Raw genomic sequence first — 22,288 nt, forward strand, 5'->3', positions numbered from 1 at the left:
CTCCCATCCCCACAGCGCATATGTGTATATGAGAAGCAGCGTGGCTCGGTGGAAAGAGCCCGGGCTTGGGAGTCAGAGGTCATGGGTTCTAATCCCGGCTCTGCCGCTTGTCAGCTGTGTCACTTTGGGCAAGTCACTTCACTTCTCTGTGCCTCAGTGACCTCATCTGTAAAATGGGGATGAAGACTGTGAGCCCCATGTGGGACAACCTGATCACCTTGTATCCCCCCAGCGCTTAAAACAGTGCTTTGCACATGGTAAGCGCTTAACAAATGCCATTATTCTTCTTATATATCTAATTTATTCATTTAACGTCCGTCTCCCCCTCTAGACTCTGAACTCGTCGTGGGCAGGAACTTGTCCGTTGTAGTATTGTACTCTCCCGAGCGCTTGGTACGGTGGTTTGCACACAGTGAGCGCTCAATAAATACAATTGAGTGAATGAGTGAACGAATGCTGCTAGGCGTGTTCCCTGCCCACAGCTAGCTTAGAGTCTATTGAACCTTGAGGCACTCCCACAGTTAGAGGGGGGGAGACAGAGGAGGAACCTGTGAAAGAAAGTGAGGAGTGACTAGAGAAATATTAGAGCCAGGCGTGAACGGCCAAGATTAGATAGTATCTTCGGGAGAATGGGGTGGCCCACAGCCTAGAAGGCAGGCGAGAGGTGGAGAAGAATTAGGAGGGCGTAGGCGTTGGTGGATATTCATTCAATAGTATTTCATTCAATAATATTTATTGAGCGCTTACTATGTGCAGAGCACTGTACTAAGCGCTTGGAATGTACAGATCGGTAACAGATAGAGACGGTCCCTGCCCTTTGACGGGCTTACGGTCTGATCGGGGGAGACGGGCAGACGAGAACGATGGCAATGAATCGAAGCGAGGGGATGAACATCTCATTAAAACAATAGCAAATAAATGGACTCAAGGTGCCGTACATCTCCTTAACAAAATAAATAGGGTGATGAAGACATATACAGTTGAGCGGACGAGTACGGATGGGACGGGAGAGGGGGAGGAGCTGAGGGGAAGGGGGGAGAAGAGGGCTTAGCTGCGGAGAGGTGAAGGGGGAGGGTAGAGGGAGCAGAGGGAAAAGGGGAACTCAGGGAAGGCCTCCTGGAGGAGGTGAGCTTTAAGTAGAATCAGTTTGGCGGAGGTGAGGAGGGAGGGCGTCCCGGGACCGCGGGAGGCCGTGGCCCGGGGGTCCACGGCGGGATGGGCGAGAACGGGGGACGGTGAGGAGGTGGGCGGTGGAAAGAGAGGAGGGAGGAGAGGAAGGAAGGGGCAAGGCGATGGACAGCCTCGAAGCCTAGAGAAAGAAGTCACTGGTGAACTTCGAGAGGTCAGCTTTGGTTGAGTGACGGCGGCAGGAGCCAGACTGGAGGGGATCAAGGAGAGGATTGGAGGAGAGGAAGCGGAGGTGGCGGGTGGGTGTTCACCAGGAGTCCGAAAAGGAACGGTACGAGGGAGATGGAATTATACCTGGGGTCCAGGGAGGGTTTTTTTTAAGCACCGGGGATACACGAGCGTGTTCGAAAGCAGTGAGGAAGAAGCTGTCGGAAAGCGAACGGTTGAAAGTAGCAGTCGGGGAGGTAAGAAGGGACGGGGGAGCGGATGTTCCGATAAGGTGCGACGGGATGAGTTTGAAGGCGGTTGATTTTGAGATACTGCCGAGAAAGGTGGGACGGTCGAAGAAGGGGCGGGGAGAGGGAGGGGCTGGAGAGGGAGCAGGGGAGGTATTAGGGAGGTCACATTTGATAGTTTCAATTTTATCGGTAAAGTATAGTGCCAGGTCATTAGGGCCTCTGAGCCCTTAAACGCTTCTGCGTGCGAAACCCTGCACTGAGTGCTGGCGTCGATACTGTACAGGCAGGTCTGACACAGTTGCTGCCCCACGTAGAGCTCGGAATTTAAGGCAGAGGGAGAACTATTTAATCCCCACTTTACAGATGAGGAAATTGAGGCCTAAAGGAGTTAAATGACCTTCCTGAGGTCACGAAACAGGCAAGTGGCAGAGCGCCTTCTACACCCCACCCCGCACACTCCGCTCCTCCGGTGCTAGCCGCCTCACCGTCCCCCGTTCTCGCCTGTCCCGCCGTCGACCCCCGGCCCGCGTCCTACCTCTGGCCTGGAATGCCCTCCCTCCTCACATCCGCCACACTAGCGCATTTCCTCCCTTCGGAGTCCTACTGAAAGCTCACCTCCTCCAGAAGGTTCCCAGACTAAGCCCCACTTTTCCTCTGCCCTCCCTCCCCGTCGCTCCCATTCGCTCTCTCTGCTCTACCCCCCTCCCTGCCCCACAGCACCTGTGTGTATATATGTACGTATAATTCTATTTATTTTTATTAGTGACGTGTATATATATCTATAGTTCTATTCATTTATATATCGATGCCATTGATGCCTGTTTTCTTGCTCTGTTGTCCGTCTCCCCGCTTCTAGACTGTGAGCCCGCTGTGGGCGGGGATTGTCTCTATTGCTGAATCGTGCTTTCCAAGCGCTTAGAACAATGTGCTCTGCACATGGTAAGTGCTCGAGAAATACGACTGAATGAATGAACCCAGATTCCCTACTCCCAGACCTGGCCTGATTAGAACAGGCCTCGCTATTTCTGGCAAATTGCAGAAGTGGTCCGGTGAGCAGCCTGGGAAAAGAGTGGAGAATATGGCCACCGGGATCGAAGCCGGGACACTGGGCGTGTTTCTCGGCGCACGGAGCCTACTGATGACAATAATAATGATGTTGGTATTTGTTAAGCGCTTACTATGTGCAGAGCACCGTTCTTTGCGACGGGGTAGATACAGGGTGATCGGGTTGTCCCACGTGGGGCTCACGGTCTTCATCTCCATTTTACAGATGAGGTAACTGAGGCACAGAGAAGTGAAGTGACTCGCCCAAAGTCACACAGCTGACAAGTGGCAGAGCTGGGATTCGAACCCATGATCTCTGACTCCGGAGCCCATGCTCTTTCCACTGAGCCACGCTTGCATCAACCCCAGTGCTTAGAACAGTGCTTGGCACAGACTAAGCGCTTAACAAATACCATAATTATTATCGTGGGCGGGGAAGGTGTCTTTGTTATACTCTTCCAAGTGCTAAGTACAGTGCTTTGCACAGAGTAAGTACTCAATAAATGATTGCTCGGTCTTTTTGAAATTTTAGACTGTACACTTCATCTTTTTAAAATTCTTTTCTTTCATTTTCTCACATAGCTTCTGTTGCTTCATTCGGAATTTTAAACAGGGAGTTAAGTTGAGCTAGTAACTACAAAGCAATGTGTCGTAAAAAGAAAAAAGAACCTAAATCGTTGTTTGTCCAGGAGTCTGTAAGGGACCCGATTTGGATGAGCCCAAAAGTAAGAATTAGCGATGCATGCCAGAGTGTGAGGTGGTTCTAAAAATTGAAAATTTTACTGGTTAGATTCCCAGATTTTCTGTTGAAAATTTTCCTAGAGTCTTCTGAAAAACGTTGCAGGCTGTGTTTCCCAGCGGCCAGGAGGGGACCCACCACACAGTGTTTAGCGCTCCGTGACGTGGGGCCAACAGGCTCATCACAGACCTCAACGGATACTGCGTTTCTGCGGCTCTTTCCATCCTGGGATCTAAGTGGTTTGCGAATAGTGCCCTACCGAGCTACCGGAAAATTAATGAGGTGTAGTCGTTTGCGAGGTCAAACACGACGACTATTGTGTGCCAGGAGCCCGCACAGCTAGGCCTGCTGGTTAACCACCAACAAATGGATTTGATGTCTCTCTGGCAATTTACAGGGAGTGAATCCAGTCGCTGAATCTAATCGACTGTCTGAGCGTGTCCCTTCTTCTTCCTAACTGCTTATTTTAGGGATTTTCCAGCTTTAAACCTGGTCGGACCGAAGGCCTACGCTATTTTTAAGCATCGGCGTTCTCCTACTCAGACAGTAGGAAACCGAGAAAGTATATCAGAGCGCCACTTTGCTCCGAGACCAAGGCGATAGGAGATTCAAGGCGAAAGCTAATCCCCACCAAATTTAAACTTTTTATAGTGGTTTTTTAGCAAACCGAAGTCTCACACTCCCTTCCTCCCCGCTTGAAACTCTTTCCTTCTCCTTTATCAGAAAGATCATTCATTCATTCAATCATATTTACTGAGCGCTTACTGTGTGCAGAGCCCTGTTAAAACAATTTGGTATCCGTTAAGTGCTCACTATCGCAAAGCGCCGTTCTGAGCGCTGGGGTCGATACAGGGTGATCGGGTCGCTCCACGCGGGGCTCACAGTCTTCATCCCCGTTTTACAGATGAGGTGAGTGAGGCTCAGAGAAGTGAAGTGACTTGCCCAGAGTCACACAGCGGACAAGTGGCAGAGCTGGGATTCGAACCCATAACCTCTGACTCCCAAGCCCGGGCTCTTTCCACCGAGCCACGTTGTTTCTCTGTTCTAAGCGCTTGGAAAGTATAATTCAGCAATAGAGACGATCCCTGCCCACAACGGGCTTACAGTCTAGAAGGGGGAAGACAGACATCAAAACAGGTCAACAGGCATCGATAGCATCGATATAAATACATAGAATTATATATGCACATCGAAACAATTAAACAGGTATCAATAGAAATGAAGAGAATTAAAGATATGTGCATGGATACACAGGTCCTGCGGGGCGGGGATTGGCGGGCGGGCAGAGCAGAGGGAGCGAGTCGGGGCGATGGGGAGAGGAGGGGGAGCTGAGGTAAAGGGGGGCTTAGTCTGGGAAGGCCTCTTGGAGGAGGTGACCTTTCAGTTAGGGCTTTGAAGGGGGGGAAGTGTGATCTGCGGATTTGAGGACGGAGCGCGTTCCAGGCCGGAGGTGGGAAGCGGGTTAGTGGTTGACGGCGGGACAGGCGAGAACGAGGTACAGTGAGAAGGTTAGCGGCACCGCGGGAGCGGACCGTGCGGGCTGGGAGGGAGAAGGAGTGAAGGGAGGTGAGGTAAGAGGGGGCAAGGGGATGGACGGCTTTGAAGCCAAGAGTGAGGAGTTTTTGCTTCATGTGAAGGTTGATGGGCAACCACTGGAGAGTTTCGAGCAGGGGGCGGGTGACATGCCCAGAACGTTTCTGTAGCAAGATAAGCGAGGCAGCAGAGTGCAGGATAGACCGAAGCGGGGAGGGATGGGAGGTCGGAAAGGGTGCCGATGCGGTACAGGAGGAAGGAAGTCACCGGTGACCTTGGAGAGGGCGGTTTCAGTGGAGCGGGGACGGAAGCCAGATTGGAGGGGGTCCGGCGGAGGGTTGGAGGAGAGGTATTCGAGGCTGCGAGTGTAGATGACTCGCTCCAGGGGTTTGGAAAGGAAGGGTGGGAGGGAGATGGGGCGATGACCGGAGGGGGCTGTGGGGTCAAGGGAGGGTTTTTTTTAGGATGGGGGAGACGTGGGCACGTTTGAAGGCGGATGGGAAGAAGCCATTGGAGAGTGAGCCCTGATCACCTCTTCGACTGTGCTGTCTGTTCTGTGGCTTTTCCCCCACTGCTTTCAAACGTGCTTATGCCTCCCCATCCGGTTAACACCCCGCGTCCCTCCCACCATTCCTCTCCAAACTCTTGGAGTGAGTTGCCTACGTCTCCCATCTTCAGTTCCTCTCCTCCAGTTCCCTCTCCGACCCGTTCCAAACCGACTTCCAAACCCTTCGTTCCACAGAGACCGCCCTCTCAGAGGTCACCCGTGATCATCTTCTTGCCAAATCCAACGACCTCTACCGCATCCTAATCTTCCTTCCCCTCTCAGCTGCCTTCAACACCGTTGACTCTTCTCCTGGAAATTTCATCCAACTTTGGCCTCGCCGAACAGCGTCCGCTCCCGGTTCTCCTCCTTTGTCTCTGGCCGCTCGTTCTCGGTCTCTTCCGGGGGCTCCTCCTCTACCTCCCACCCTCTAAAAGTGGGAGTCCCTCAAGTTTCAGTTCTGGTTCCCCTTCTGTTCTTCATCTACACCCACTCCCTTGGAGAATTCATTCGCTCCCGTGGCTTCAACTCCCATCTCTGTGCAGGTGATTCCCAAATCTACATCTTCAGCCCTGATCTCTCTCTCCTCTCCATTTCCTCCTGCCTTGAGGACATCTGGATGTCCTGGATGTCCCACCAACACCTCAGGTTTAGCACGTCCAAAAAGAAGCTCCTTATCCTCCCACTCGATCCCTGTCCTCCACCTGACTTTCCTGTTAATGTAGACGGCCTCGCCATCCTTCCCGTCTCACGAGCCTGTAACGTTGGAGCTTTGCTCGACTCAGCTCTGTCACTCAACCCGCCTGTTCAGTCCATCGTTAGATCCTGTCCCTTTGACCTTCACGACATCGCTGAAACCACCCTTTCCTTTCCATCTGAAGTGCCAAGCACTTATCTTATCCCACCTGAATTACCGTGCCCGCCTCCTTGCTGACCATCCCGCCTCCTGTCTCTCCCAACCCCGGTCCATACTTCACTCTGCTGCCTCGATCATTTTCTGTAAGAAACACTCAGTCCGTGTTTCCTTCACTCCCCAAGAACCTGCAGGGGTTGCCTCTTCATCAGAATGAAGCAGCGTGGCTTAGTGGAAAGAGCCCGGGCTTGGGAGTCAGAGGTCGCGGGTTCTAATTCCGGCTCTGCCGCTTGCCAGCTGCGTGACTTTGGGCAAGCCACTGAACCTCTATGTGCCTCAGTTACCTCATCTGCAAAATGGGGATTAAAACTGGGAGCCCCCACGTGGGACGACCCGATCACCTTGTATCCCCCAGCGCTTAGAAAAGTGCTTTGCACATGGTAAGCGCTTAACAGATACCAACATTATTATTATGATTAAAATGAAACTCCTTGCTATCAACTTGAGAGCTCTCAATCTCCTCGTCTCCTCCCACCTTGCTGGCTTTCCTGCTAAAACCCAGCCTACACACTTTGTTCCTCTGGGGCCAGCTTACTCGCTCTACCTCGATGTCGTCCATCTTGCCGCCGACCTCCCGCTCACGTCCCGCCGCTGGCTTGGAACACTCTCCCTCTTCGCACCCGACAGACGAAAACTGTCTTCACCTTCAAAGCCTTATTGAAGGCGCATCTCCTCCAAAAAGCCATCCCTGTCTCAGCCCTTATATCCTCTTCTCCCACTCCCTTTTGTTCCACATTTGCACCATTTTTTCCCCACGTATGTACCCGTGTTTATTTATTTATATTAATGCCTGTCCCCTGCTCTAGTCTGTAAAGTCACTGTGTTTAGGACAAGGTGATTTATTCATTCATTCAATAGTATTTATTGAGCACTTACTATGTGCAGGGCACTGTACTAAGCGCTCGGTATGTACAAATCGGTAAGAGATAGGGACAGTCCCTGCCCTCTGACGGGCTCACGGTCTCATCGGGGGAGACGGACGGACAAGAACGATGGCAATAAATAGAGTCGAGGGGAAGAACATCTCATTAGAAAAATAGCAAATAAATAGAATCAAGGTGATGTACATCTCATTAACAAAATAAATAGGGTGATGAAGGTATATGCGGTCGAGCGGACGAGTACGGTGCCGAGGGGAGGGGAAGGGAGAGGGGGAGGAGCACTGGGGTAGATAAAGGGTAATCAGGTTGCCCACGTGGGGCTCACAGTTTTAATCCTCATTTTACAGACGGGGTCGCTCAGGCACCGAGAAGTTGTGACTTGCCCAAAGTCATCCAGCTGACAAGTGGTGGAGCCGGGATTAGGACCCGTGGTCTCTGACTCCCAAGCTCGTGCTCTTTCCACTGAGCCACGATGATAAGGAGTTTCTTTTTGATCTGGAGGTGGGTGGGCAACCAATGGAGGTTCTTGAGGAGTGAGGAAACACGGAGGGGGTGGTTGAGAAAAATGATCCGGGCAGCAGAAGGAAGTGTGGACCGGAGTGGGGAAGAGACGGGAGGCAGGGGGTCAGCAAGGAGGCTCCCTGGTGCTTTGGGTCAGTGATCTGCACACGGTAAGGGCTCACTGAATACGGTTGATTGATTGATTAACAGAAACAACTCAAAGACAAGAAAAATTTAAAAAAATGCAATTAAACTAAGAAGGTACTATGACTAGAGAAGGAGAATTTCAGGCTTTTCAAGGCTAGGTTAATACCGTCCTTTGCATTTTCTAAAAGAAGTCTCTTTCAACAAATTGTCAAATCCGTGTCACGCAGATCTATGTCATGCAGTTCTATATTATATCTCTGGAAAAAGGATGAGACCGCGACACATTTGATAGGTAATTTTGTGATCTTTTTTATTATGCAGCGTAAGCCCTTAAGCACATCATCAGCAGCTCTCTTAAAACAAGATATTTTCTTTGTAGAATCTCTTTGTGTAGTTTTCTTCAAGTAATGTCTTATTTGGCAACTCTGGGGGATTGTATTCAGTTCATTTGAAAGTCACATTATCCTTATTTCACATTATGCTTCTGATGCCACCCGAGATACAGCCGGATGACAAGTCCAGTGGCTGTGAATTATTTTAGTCTTAATACATCAGTTCTATCTCTTCGCTTGTTAGGGTTTCAAACATGCTGTAACTTTGTTTTTCGCCCCCAACAGGGAATCCTTTTGGTGTATGATATTACAAATTACCAGAGCTTTGAGAATTTAGAAGACTGGCTCTCCGTAGTCAAGAAAGTGAACGAGGAGTCAGAAACTCAGCCATTAGTGGCATTGGTGGGCAATAAAAGTAAGTTGTTAATACTAATGCATGTAAATTACAAGCTAGTCTGTACCTTTTTTATGGCTTTACACAAAATCTGGGACGATTCATACTTTTATTTTTGAAAATCTACTTGGATTCATAAATGCGAATATAGGAGTTGGGGAAAAAAATGACTTTTATGCTTGCTCAGGGCTAACAGAAAAGTCCCCTGGATGGAAATTTATCTTAGGGCGGCTTCGAAACTCACAGCAGAGATACTCTGCTTCGGTGCCCTAGCTAGCTTCTTCAAAGGTAAGTGCAGGGCAGACCTTATTCCCTTCTGTTTTATTTAAAAAAGACATTTTGAGTAGATTTCCTGTCAGCTCGGGGATATTCGAGAGAGATGTGGTTTCCTAGAGAAGCGGCGTGGCTCAGTGGAAAGAGCACGGGCTTTGGAGTCAGAGGTCACGGGTTCGAATCCCGGCTCGGCCACTTGTCAGCTGTGTGACTTTGGGCGAGTCACTTCACTTCTCGGTGCCTCAGTGACCTCATCTGTAAAATGGGGATTAAGACCGTGAGCCCCACGTGGGACAACCTGATCACCCTGTATCTCCCCCAGCGCTCAGAACGGTGCTCGGCGCATAGTAAGCGCTTAACAAATACCAGCATTATTATTAATCCCGGCTCCGCCACTTGTCAGCTGTGTGACCTTGGGCAAGTCACTTGACTTCTCTGTGCCTCAGTCACCTCATCTGTAAAACGGGAATTAAGACCGTGAGCCCCTCGAGGGACAACCGGTTAACCTTGTATCTGCCCCAGCGCTTAGAACAGTGCTTGGCACATAGTAAGCCCTCCTTAACAAATCCCGTCATTGTTATTATTCTCTGTGCCTCAGTTGCCTCATCTGTAAAATGGGGATTAAGACTGTGAGACGCATGTGGGACACCAACCTGATTAGCTTGTTCCTACCCCAGCGCTTAGAACAGTGCTTGACTCATAGTAAGCGCTTAACAAATGCCACAATTATCATTAATCTTATTATTATTACCGTTAAGAGGAAGGCGACCCTAGACTGTAAACTCATTGTGGGCAGGGAATGAGTCTATAAATTCTGTTTAATCATATTCTCCCAAGTGTTTGGAAGAGTGCTCTGCACACAGTAAGTGCTCCATAAACACCGTTGATGATGCGGGGAGCGGTCATTGTTGAGAGGGGGGAAGAAATGGATTTGAGTAGCTCCCGCCCGCTACTTAGTGTCAGAATAATGTTGGTGTTTGGTATTTGTTAAGCGCTTATTATGTGCAGAGCACTGTTCTAAGCGCTGGGGGGGATACAAGGTGATCAGGTTGTCCCTCATGGGGCTCACAGTCTTCATCCCCATTTTACAGATGCGGTCACTGAGGCCCAGAGAAGTGAAGCGACTTGCCCAAAGTCACACAGCTGACAAGCGGCGGAGCCGGGATTAGAACCCTTGACCTCTGACTCCCGAGCCCGGGCTCTTTCACTGGTTTTTGCGTCATCCCGCTGGTGGCGTTCATTTCAGTCGAGAAGCAGCTTGCCCCCGTGGCCCGAGCCCGGGCCTGGGAGTCAGCAGGACCTGGGTTCTAATCCCGGCTCTGCCGCTTGTCTGCTGTGGGACCTTGGGCAAGTCACTAAACTTTTCTGTGCCTCAGTTACCTCGCCGAGGTAGATGGGGATTAAGATTGTGAGCCCCCCGTGGTGCATGGACTGCGTCCAACCCGATGAGCTTGTATCTACCTGGGCGAAGCAGCGGGGCTCAGTGGAGAGAGCCCGGGCTTGGGAGTCGGCGGTCATGGGTTTGAATCCCGGCTCTGCCGCTTGCCAGCTGTGTGACTGTGGGCAAGTCGCTTCACTGGGCCTCAGTTACCTCGTCTGTAAAATGGGGATTAAGACTGTGAGCCCCACGTGGGACGACCTGATCATCCCGTATCTACCCCAGCGCTTAGAACAGTGCTCTGCACAGGGTAAGCGCTTAACAGATAGCGACATTATTATTATTATATAAAGTGGGAGGGCGTTCCAAGCCAGAGACGGGACGTGGGCGAGAGGTCGGCCGCGAGATAGATGAGATCGAGATACAGTGAGTTGGTTGGCGTTAGAGGAGCCCAGTGTGAGGACCGGGTTGCGGTAGGAGGTGAGGTAGGAGGGAGCAAGGTGATGGAGTGCTTTTAAATCCCAGACCTTCCCCTCATTCACTTTGTAAGGACCACGGTAGAAGTGAACGAATGGGAAAAAAAAAATGCACCTAAAATGCTATTTCTGTTATCCACGACTAATTTTAATTCAGTTACTCTCCCCAGACGTCAGTTCGATCGGACAAAATCCTCTTAACTTTCGATTCAGGTATCTCATTAAGAAAGCATCAGTTGGTAATAGAGTTGAATTAACACCCCGGGAAGGGGTTCTGGGGAATTACACAGCGGGGAGCTTGTTTTAATTTGATCCGGGACATAGTCCGATCACCATCTGGGGGCGAGGGATTTCACGGGATAGCGGGATAGAGTCATATACAATCAGATACATTACGTACGTGTTTATACTATCCTCTGAGGCATCCGGCATCGGTCACCGTCAGAGACGGGATGCAAGACTCGATGGGGCATCGGTCCGTTCTGGTGCTGCCATTTCCCAGATTTTAAAAACAAATATTTATACAAGTAATGTGAATTTATGCAAAAAACCCCCCCCACTAATTCGATGTTATGTCTGAGAACTTAATCGCACAAAAGTCAAGGCTTTTTCTCACAGCAGGCTAAGTTCTAGCCTTGTCGCATGTGTGCATGACAATAGGATCTTTCGGTGTGTGGTCCCGGAAAGTGTGAAGTCACGCGAAATGTTCCATACGTCGTCGCAGTGAAAGGACTGCAGCAGATCTTTAAGTTTCTTCATATCATTTATTGGATGGTCGTCACACTGCCCGACTTCAGGTGACCGTGTAACGAGAGATCCCTCGGCAGTTAAGGCTCTTAAGAGCGTAACCGAATTTTCCGGATATTGTGACTTGAATTTCAAACTCGGTGTTACGGTAGCAGAATTTAATGTATTTCAACGTCCGTCTCCCCCCGCTTCAGACAGTAAGAGCCTCGTGGGCAGGGATCGAGAAGCGACGTGTCCGTAGTGGAAAGAGGATGGGCCTTGGAGTCAGAGGACCCGGGTTCTGGTCTCGGCCCCGCTACTCGTCTGCCGCGTGACTTTGGGCCGGTCAGTTAACGGCGCTGTGCCTCAGTTACCTCGTCTAGAATATGGGGATTAAGACCGTGAGCCCCGTATGAGCCAGGGACCGTGTCCAACCTGATCGTCCTGTGTCGACCCCAGTGCTTAGAACAGAAATAAATTGTTTACGCCCGCTGTCTCCACTTCAGCGTGGCTCAGTAGAAAGAGGACGGACTTGGGAGTCAGAGGTCGTGGGTTCTAATCCCGGCTCCGCCTCTTATCGGCTGGGTGACCTTGGGCAAGTCGCTTCACTTCTCTGTGCCTCAGTTACCTTCTCTGGAAAATGGGGATTAAAACCGTGAGCCCCACTTGGGACAGCCTCATTACCCTGTATCTACCCTAGCGCTTAGAACAGTTCTTGGCACATAGTAAGCGTTTAACGAATACCATCGTCGTCATTATTATTCCTACCCTCCAGTTCTCTCCTAGATCCCCTCCGATCCGGCTTCCGTCCCCTTCACAGAAACAGGCCTTTCTAAGGTAACTGATGATCTTCTTCTCGCCGCATCTGACGGCCTCTACCCCAACCTAATCCTACTAGACCTCACGGCCCCTTTGCCACTGCAGACCGCCTATTTTCTCCTTGAAACTTCATCCGACCTCGGATTCACTGACGCTTTTCCCTCTTGGTTCTCCTCCCATTTCCCCGTCTGCTCCTTTTCGGTCTCTTTGGCCGGCTCCGCCTCTGCCTCCCACCCTCCGCCGGTAGGGATCCCTCGGGGCTCAGTTCTAGATTCCCTTCTCTTCTCCCCCCCTCCACCCACTCCCTGGGAGAACTCATTCGCTCCCCTGCCTTCAGTTAACCATCTCGACGCGGTCGATTCCCAATTCTGCGTCTCCAGCCCTGAGCTCTCTCCTTCCCTGCCATCTCACGTTTCCTCCTACCTTCAAGGTTCATCTGCTTGGACGTCCTGCCGACACCCCACATTGAACACGTCCAAAAGTGAACTCCTTATCTTCCTACCCGAACCCCGCCCCTCTCCGTCTTTCCCTTCACTGTAAACAACACCAGGGTCCTCCCTGTCTCACAAGCCCGTGACCTTGGCGTTATCCCCGGCTCACTTGTCTCATTCCACCCCCGTGGTCTTCCGCCAGATCCTCTTGTTCTACCTCCACGACTGTGTTAAGATCTGTCCTTTCCCGTCCGAGCGCTCACCCTCTCCCGCCTCGACCGCCGCGTCTGCTTCCTCGCTGACCTCCCGGCCTCCTGTCTCTCCCCACCCCAATCCAATCCTTCACTCTGCTGCCCGGATCTTTTATCTTCTCCATTCATTCATTCATTCATTCATTCATTCATTCATATTTATTGAGCGCTTACTATGTGCAGAGCACTGTACTAAACGTTTGGAATGTACAAATCGGTAACGGATAGAGACAGTCCCTGCCCTTTGATGGGCTTACAGTCTAATCGGGGGAGACACTTAGTATTGTGCTTGGCACATAGTAAGCCCTTAACAAATCATTAGCCCCATTTAACAGATGAGGCGACTGAGGCACAGAGAAGTTCATTCGTTCATTCGTATTTATAATAATAATAATAATGTTGGTATTTGTTAAGCGCTCACTATGTGCCGAGCACTGTTCTAAGCGCTGGGGTAGACATAGGGGAATCAGGTTGTCCCACGTGGGGCTCACAGTCTTAATCCCCATTTTACAGATGAGGGAACAGAGAAGTGAAGTGACTCGCCCACAGTCACACAGCCGACAAGTGGCAGAGCTGGGATTCGAACTCATGAGCCCTGACTCCAAAGCCCGTGCTCTTTCCACTGAGCCACGCTGCTTCTCTATTTATGGAGTAAGTAAGTAACAGTAAGCACTATTTATGGAGTGCTTACTGTGTGCAGGGCACGGTACTAAGCGCTTGGGAGAGTGCAGTACAACAGGAAACAGGCACATTCCCTGCCCACAACAAACTTACAGTCTGGAGGTGGGGAGACAGACGTGAATGGGAAGCAGCGTGGTGTAGCGGATAGAGCATGGGCCTGGGAGTCGTGAGGTCGTGGGTTTTAATCCTGGCTCCGCCGCTTGTCCGCTGCGTAAACTTGGGCAAGTCTCTTAACTTCTCTGCGCCTCGGTGACCTCGTCTTAAAATGGGGATCGAGACCGTGAGCCCCGTGTGGGACGGACTTCGTCCGATCTGATCCGCTCGTATCCGCCCCGGCTTTCGGTAGGGTGCCTGGCACGTGGTAGGGACTTAAATAGCATCGTAATTATTATTGATATAAATATGTACGTCAGTGCCGTGGGGCCGGGAGGGGGGGAGAGCTTCAGAGCCTTGCCTAAGGTGGGGCTGACGGATGTTTTCTCCTGACCTCTTTTGTTATCAGTCCTGTGTGGGGCAGGGCTCCGTGCCCGCTGATTCTCATGAATCTACCCTCCTGCTCAGCACAGCGTTTGACCATTTATTCATTCAAAAGTATTTCTTGAGCGCTTACTGTGTGCAGAGCACTGTACTGAGCGCTTGGAACGGGACGGGTCGGTAACAGATAGAGACGGTCCCTGCCCTTGGACGGGCCCACGGTCTGATCGGGGGAGACGGACGAGAACGGTACCACTTAGACCTCCGCTGTCTCCTTGCCGGCACCGTTCGGAGAAATAAAATTCAGTTTAAGATTTGTGGTGCTGGAACAAGTGTAAACAAGTGTTTGAAAGAAGATGCTGATTTTCTAAAACTCACGCCTCACTGGGATTTGAATCCGCTAGGCTTTTTTTAAGCTCGGTACCAAGGTCACCGTAAGTAGGTACCATGTCTACGAGCTCGGTTATATCGTACTCTTCCAAGTGTTCAGAGCAGCGTGGCTCAGTGGAAAGAGCCCGGGGCTTGGGAGTCGGAGGTCATGAGTTCGAATCCCAGCTCCGCCGCTTGTCAGCTGTGTGACTTCGGGCGGGTCACTTAACTTCTCTGTGCCTCGGTTACCTCGTCTGTAAAACGGGGATGAAGGCCGTGAGCCCCCCGTGGGACAACCTGATCACCCCGTATCCTCCCCAGCGCTTAGAACAGTGCCTCGCGCATAGTAAGCGCTTAACGAATGCCATTACTATTATTATTCTGCACCCGGTAAGTGTTCAATAAATAGGATTGAATGACTTTGAATCGGTGGTGAAAACCCATCCGCTGAAAGTGGGAGAAAGGGAATCCGATGGCGTTATTTTAACGGTCATCGCGGTGGCTGTCGACCTACCGGTGAGCTCTGCCCCAGATGGCACATTTTAAAGTCACTGTAGTGAAAAGACCCTTTTCTTTTCGTATGGAACGAATTGAGCCACTGTTGATGGAAACGAACAGTGACGGTAACCGTTTGAGTGCTTACTACGTGCCGAGCGGTGTCCTAAGCGCTAGGGTCTTCTCTTCTGCTGTCGAGTCCTCTCCGATCCGTAGCGACGCCACGGCCGCGGCTCTCCCGGAGGCCCCGCCTCCCCCTGCGATCGTTCCGGTAGTGGATCCGGAGAGTTTTCTTGGTAAAAATATGGAAGGGGTTTACTATCGCCTCCTTCCGTGCAGTAAACCCGAGTCTCCTCCCTCGACTCCCGTGCCGCCGCCGCCCGGCACGGGGGAGTTTTGACTTGTAGCAGGCGGGCCGCCGGTCGCCAGCCGCCGCCGCCGCCCAAGCTGGGAATGGAACGGACGGGCCTCTGCTCGACCCTCCCTCCTCTAGTCGAGACTGGTAGAGGACTGGAAACTCTCCAGGTGCCACCCTGACAGGGGAAGTGCTAGGGTAGATACGGGAAAATCAGGTCGTACACAAAACCCGTCCCACGTAGGACTCAGTCTAAATGGGAAGAGCGGGGATTGAGTCTCCATTTGCATATGCGGAAACTGAGGCACGAGGAACTTACTTGCCCGGGGTCACATTGCGGGCAGATGGCGGAGTGCGATTGGACCCCAGTCTTAATCCCCGTTTTCCAGATGAGGAGCAGCGTGCCGTCGAGGATAGGGCACAGGCCCGGGAGTCAGAAGGTCGTGGGTTCCAATCCCGGCTCTGCCGCTCGTCTGTTGTGTGACCTCGAACAACTCACTTCTCCAGACTATACTATGTGCGGAGCACCGTTGGAAGCGCTGGGCTAGGTACAGGGCCATCAGGTTGTCCCACGGTCTTCATCCCCGTTTTCCAGATGAGGTAACTGAGGCCCAGAGAAGTGAAGTGACTCGCCCACAGTCACACAGCTGAGAAGTGGCAGAGCTGGGATTCGAACCCATGACCTCGGACTCCCAAGCCGGGCTCTTTCCACTGAGCCCCGCTGCTTCTCTATAAGCCTGTTGTGGGCGGGGATTGTCTCTCTCTGTTGCTGCATTGTACTTCCCGAGCACCAAGTGCAGTGCTCTGCGCACAGTAGGCGCTCGGTAAATGCTACTGAATATATGAATGAACAAACCTTGCTGTGCCTCGGTCGTCTCTTCTGTTAAAATTGGGGATTAAGACCGAACCCCACGCGGTCGGCCCTCTTGACACCAAGCCCGTTAGGGGCAGAGGACGCGTCTGCCAATTCTGTTGGACTCCCCCAAGCGCTTAGTACGGTACTCTCTGCACATAGCAAGTGCTCGATAACTACGATCGATCGATCGGCTCGTGTCTGCCCCGGTGCTTAGTTCGGAGCCCGGCACGTGTCACGCACTTAGGAAATGCCATTTGAAAAAAGCAATCCCCCAAAAGGCAGAACACGCAAAAATTTAAATGGGAGGTCAAGATTACCAGCCGCGAAACTTCGACGTAGAGCCAGCTCACCCAGATGGAAACAGTGCGTGATGCGAAACCCGACTTTATTCGTTCGTTCGTTCAGTGGTATTTATTGAGCGCTTACTATGCGCAGAGCAGCGTGGCTCCGTGGAAAGGGCCCGGGCTTTGGAGTCAGAGGTCACGGGTTCGAATCCCGGCTCGGCCACCCGACAGCCGTGTGACTTTGGGCGAGTCACCTGACGTCTCGGTTCCTCAGTTACCTCGTCTGTAAAATGGGGATTAAGACCGCGAGCCCCACGTGGGGCAACCCGATCCCCCCGTGTCTACCCCAGCGCTTAGAACGGTGCTCGGCACATAGGAGGCGCTTAACAAATACCAACGTCGTCATTATTATTATCATTACTCAGCGCTTGGAATGGACAGTTGGGTGACAGACCGAGACTTTACCGGACAGTAAATGTCAGACGAATGGGTTACGGGAGAGGACCGAAACAGCTTTACGCTTCCCGTGGGAAGGAAACGCGCTCTTCTTCATACTGTACTTCCCAAGTGCCTTCAGCGCTTAGGACAGTGCTCGGCACATAGTAAGCGCTTCACGAATACCACCGTTATCATCATTACTGTCGTACGGTGAGCCGCGCCAGGTAGGCGCGCTGGGTAGATGCCGCCGCCACTGCGCTCGTCAAGCCGAATCGGAGACGTGACGAACGGGAAGAGGAGCGGGGATACTTTAAGGACGAAGCGAAGCGGAACTGGAAGCGGATGGCACGCCCGGAAATGACGCGAAGAGGTAGACGGATGCGCGTCTCGCCTGGCTTTTTTTTCCTCTCCGTCCTCGAGCGTAAGTATTTTGGCAGCCTGGGATCCAAACGGACAGCGGATTCGAGGCTCCCCGGCGTCCGGCTCCTCCCTCTTCCGCGCCCTGGCCGCGCTCCGGCTTGCTCTTTTCTCTCCTCCCGAGCTCACCTCCGAAATGCATGCTGCGCTCAACTCTCTCAAACCCACGCTCCTGCTTGGAGTCACCCCCCGCCTCCAAAAAAAAAAAAGAACCTACCAAACCACATCCCACTCCGTATCTCCCTTCCGGAGGCCTCTTACAAAGCTACCGCTTGCAGGATGCTTTTCCCGACTGATCCCCACGGCGCGGCTCAGTGGAAAGAGCCCGGGCTTCCGAGTCAGAGGTCGCGGGTTCGACTCCCGGCTCTGCCGCTTGTCAGCTGTGTGACCGTGGGCGAGTCGCTTGACTTCGCTGGGCCTCAGCGACCTCATCTGGAAAATGGGGATTAACCGTGAGCCTCACGTGGGACGGCCCGATGACCCCGCGTCCCCCCCGGCGCTTAGAACGGTGCTCTGCACGTAGGAAGCGCTCGACAGATACCACCGTGATTATTATTATTATTCCCAGGCTTTGTCGTGGAGGCATTTACTGAGGGCTCGCCGTGCGTGCGGAGCGCTATGCCGATCGCCCGGGAGAGTACGACGGAGTTGGCGGACGCGCCATCCTTTGCTTCGGTTTTTGGATTCTTCGCCGTCTCTTCCTTGTTCCTGTTTTACGTATGCCCTCTGCACCGGACTTTCTCCTCTCTTAGGTCTTGAGGTTCCGCAGGGCGGGGGCCCGGGGCCGGTTCAGACGTTTGGCCGTTCTGAGGCGGGAAAGGGGTGGTCGCCCTGCCCTCAGAGTGGAAGCCAAGACGGAACGACGCTGTGCGATGCTGCGGGCGCCGGGCCGGGCACACGCCAGAATGAGATGAGGGTCATCCCGAGCCTAGAGTCTTCCTCGAGGAGCACCCTGGCTCCCTCCCCTCCACGCCGACCCTCGCGCCACTGTGTCTCTGAGCCAGGAGACTCCAGGGTTAAACATTGTTCCAATTTTCAACACCTGCCGGCCTGCCGCCTTCGTCATTGCGTATCCTCTGATGGTCGCCTCCGGCTTATCGTCGGAGCGGACGCCCGCTTCCGCGCTCTGCTCCCGGGTAGACCTGGAAGCAGCGTGGCGCGGTGGGTAGAGCACGGGCCTGGGAGTCAGAAGGCCCTGGCTCGGTGGAAAGAGCCCGGGCTTTGGAGTCCGAGGTCACGGGTCCGAATCCTGCCTCTGCCGCCTGTCGGCTGTGTGACGGCGGGCGAGTCACTTCCCTTCTCTGTGCCTCAGCGACCTCGTCTGGAAAACGGGGATGAAGACCGCGAGCCCCACGTGGGACAGCCTGATTCCCCCGCGTCTACCCCGGCGCTTAGAGCAGTGCTGTGCACCTAGTGGGCGCTTAACAGATACCAACATTACCGTGAGTTCTGATCCCGGCTCCGCCGCTCGTCCGCTGTGTGACCTTGGGCAAGTCACCTCATTTCTCTGGGCCTCAGTTCCCTCATCTGTAAGATGGGGATTGAGACCGTGAGCTCCATATGGGGCAGGGACTGTGTCCGACCCGTTTTCTCGTGTCCGTCCCTGCGCTGGGTACAGTGCGTGGCGCAGAGTCGGCACTTAACAAATGACACATTGCTATTATTATTACTGTATCGTGTGACCTTGGGCAAGTTGCTTCACTTCTCTGTGCCTCAGTCCCTTCATCTGTAATCTGGGGATTAAAGCCGTGAGCCCCACGTGTGACACGGACTGCGTCCAACCCGACTAAAAGAGCAGCGTGGCTCAGTGGAAAGAGCACGGGCTTTGGAGTCAGAGGTCACGGGTTCGAATCCCGGCTCGGCCACCCGTCAGCTGTGTGACTCTGGGCCGGTCACTTCGCTTCTCGGTGCCTCAGTTCCCTCGTCTGTAAAACGGGGATGAAGACCGCGAGCCCCGCGCGGGACAACCCGATTCCCCGGTGCCTACCCCGGCGCTTAGAACAGTGCTCGGCACCTAGTAAGCGCTTAACAAATACCGACATTACTATTATTATTATCTACCCCAGTGCTTAGCACGGTGCCCGACACGTAGTAAGCGCTTAACAGATATCAGAAAAAAGCCAGAAAGCGCCTCGAATGGTGCCGTCAAAGGAGCAGCCGTAGCTTCAAGCCGAAGAAGAGCGTTCCACGGGCGAGGTAAAGGAAGAACTCGTTAAAAGGAAGTGACACCGTCGGCAGTTGAGTAATACGGCCGAGCACCCCTCAAATCAGAGGTTTAGAAACGGGTCCTTTCAAAGTTCCCTTTTGTACTAAATGCGGCAGATTGATTCATTCGGTCGTATTTATTGAGCGCCTACTATGTGCAGGGCGCTGTACTCAGCGCTTGGAATGGACAGTTCGGCCACGGGTAGAGACGATCCCTGCCCATCGACGGGCTCACGGTCTCGTCGGGGGAGACGGACGGACAAAAACAAGACAGCTTCGTCGCAATAAGTAGGATCGAGGGGACGTACGCTTCATTAACAAAATAAATATGAATCCGTACCCGACTCAAATACCGGTAGGTTTTCGATACCTTCACTAGTGTTAGGTCTCTAACGGAAAGAGGAGGAAAAGTCGGGGCTTTTTGAAAGAAAAGTCGGGAGTGGCAGGCTGGTGTTGAAGAGGTTTCTATTTTACTCTCCCGTGCACTTAGTGCAGTGCTCTGCACCCGATAAGTCCTCAGTAAATACTCTCGATTAATTGATTCATTAAATACATTTGTGGATGGATGGGGTAGTGGACGGCAACAGTTAGAAATGGAAGAAGCTCTATTTAAAGCTACTTAAAGCTACTCCCTACTTACAGCTCACCTCCTCCAAGAGGCCTTCCCAGACCGGGCTCCCCTTTTCCCCCTGCTCCCTCTACGGCCCCCCTTCGCCCCTCCGCAGCCAAACCCTCTCCTCCCGCCTTTCCCTCCGCTCCTCCCCCTCTCCCGTCCCGTCCCCTCGGCACCGTGCTCGTCCGCTCGACTGTCTGTATCTTCATCACCCTATTTATTCTGTTCATGAGATGTACGTCACCCTGATTCCATTTACTTGCTATTGTTTTAATGAGATTCTACGTATCTATTTATCGCCATTGCTCTCGTCTGTCCGTCTCCCCCGATTAATAATAATAATATTGGTATTTAAGCGCTTACTATGTGCAGAGCACTGTTCTAAGCGCTGGGGTAGACACAAGGGGAATCAGGTTGTCCCACGTGGGGCTCGCAGTCTTCCATTTTCCAGATGAGGGAACCGAGGGCCAGAGAAGTGAAGTGACTCGCCCACAAGTGGCCGAGCCGGGATTCGAACCCGTGACCTCTGACTCCAAAGCCCGTGCTCTTTCCAGTGAGCCACGCCGCTTCTCGTGAGATTAGACCGTCAGCCCCGTCGAAGGGCAGGGACCGTCTCTATCCGTTACCGATTTGTACATCCCGAGCGCTTAGTACGGCGCTCTGCGCGTAGTAAGCGCTCTGTGAATACTATTGAATGAAGAAGGTTCATTTCGAACGGGGAGGACGGGGGTCTAAAAGGGCAACCCGCATCCTTCCTCCGTCAGTCTTTGGCTGCCGTCGTTTGGGGCCGGAGATGCTGCCCGTTTCATTCCGAACGACATTTCTTTCGTCTTTGAGTCACTCACTTCGGCAAGGGTGAGGGAGAGAGACTTCCATCAGAAATTCAGGACCAGACTTATGCCAGAGGCATTCTAGTGCTCAGGGTTTGCCCAGTGTCCCTCGTACTCGGTCTTCCCGGCCAGCTGTGTTCCCCCCCACCCCCGGGCTCCGGCGAGTAACGAGTGAATGAGCCGGCAGGGATGCGGCTCGCCGCAGGGGTTTTTTAAGAAAAATGATCTGGCGCTGGTCATTCCTTGACCGGTTGGCATCCAAAGTCACCTCAATGTAGTTTTGGGTGTTTTTTTTAATCGTATCTGTTAAATGCTCACTATGTGCCGGGTGCTGTCCTAAGCGCCGGGGTTAAGAAGTCATGAGTTCGAATCCCAGCTCGGCCACTCGTCTGCTCTGTGGCCTTGGGCAAGTCACCTCACTTCTCCGGGCCTCAGTTCCCTCGTCGGGAAAATGGGGATGGAGACCGGGAACCCCCCGCGGGACGGGGACCGAGTCCAACCCGGTTTGCTCGTACCCACCCCGGCGCTTGATACGGTGCCCGACGCATAAGAGGTGCTTAACGGATGCCGTAGTGCCATTTTTGAGATTATTGTTATGTCCTGGAAGTGGCTAATTAAGATTTTTTTCGGCCACTTGATCGCTATAAAGAAGTATATTCTAAACTCCAAATTTTAAATCCTCGAAGGTAGCCATTAAAGGCTGTCACAAGGATGAACCCTTCTCTTTCGATCAATCGGGTAAATCAGTGGTATCTGTCGAGCACTCCCTGAGGGAGGAGGACTGTACTAAGCATTTCTTGGGTCATACGGAGGGAAGTTGGCCTCGTGGGTAGATTTTGTTCCAGAGGTGTGGGGAAATTGACTTCCCCTCACTTCCTCCTCCAGTGTTGTTCCGTCCGTATCATTCATTCAATAGTATTCATCGAGTGCTTACTATGTGCAGAGCACTGTACTAAGCAGCAGTAGAGAAGCAGCGTGGCTTGGTGGAAAGAGTCCGGGCTTGGGAGTCAGAGGTCATGGGTTCGAATCCCGCCTCCGCCACTCGTCAGCTGTGTGACTGCGGGCAAGTCACTTCGCTTCTCTGTGCCTCAGTTCCCTCATCTGTAAAATGGGGATTAAAACTGTGAGTCCCACGTGGGCCAACGTGATCACCTTGTATCCCCCAGCGCTTAGAACAGTGCTTTGCACCTAGTAAGCGCTTAACCACCATTCATTTATTTATTTTTAAGCGCTTGGAATATACAATTCGGCAACAGAGACGATCCCCGCCCATTGTCGGGCTCACAGTCTAATCGGGGGAGAG

At 52.5% G+C, this 22,288-nt stretch overlaps 1 protein-coding gene across 3 annotated transcripts in view; it reads left to right on the forward strand.

The window, feature by feature from the left end:
* Nucleotides 1-22,288, forward strand: part of RAB28 (RAB28, member RAS oncogene family) — a 131,753-nt gene that overhangs the window by 23,678 nt on the left and 85,787 nt on the right. For all 3 annotated transcript variants that reach the window (XR_003758944.2, XM_029063689.2, XM_029063688.2), the window contains exon 4: nucleotides 8,506-8,635. Coding sequence is in view for 2 of the 3 variants with exons in the window: in XM_029063689.2 (XP_028919522.1) it covers nucleotides 8,506-8,635 (130 nt within the window). In the remaining variant the exon portion in view is untranslated. The remainder of the gene's footprint in view (nucleotides 1-8,505; nucleotides 8,636-22,288) is intronic.

The sequence above is a fragment of the Ornithorhynchus anatinus genome, chromosome 4, assembly GCF_004115215.2.
Source record: "Ornithorhynchus anatinus isolate Pmale09 chromosome 4, mOrnAna1.pri.v4, whole genome shotgun sequence".
Taxonomy (NCBI): Eukaryota; Metazoa; Chordata; class Mammalia; order Monotremata; family Ornithorhynchidae; genus Ornithorhynchus; species Ornithorhynchus anatinus.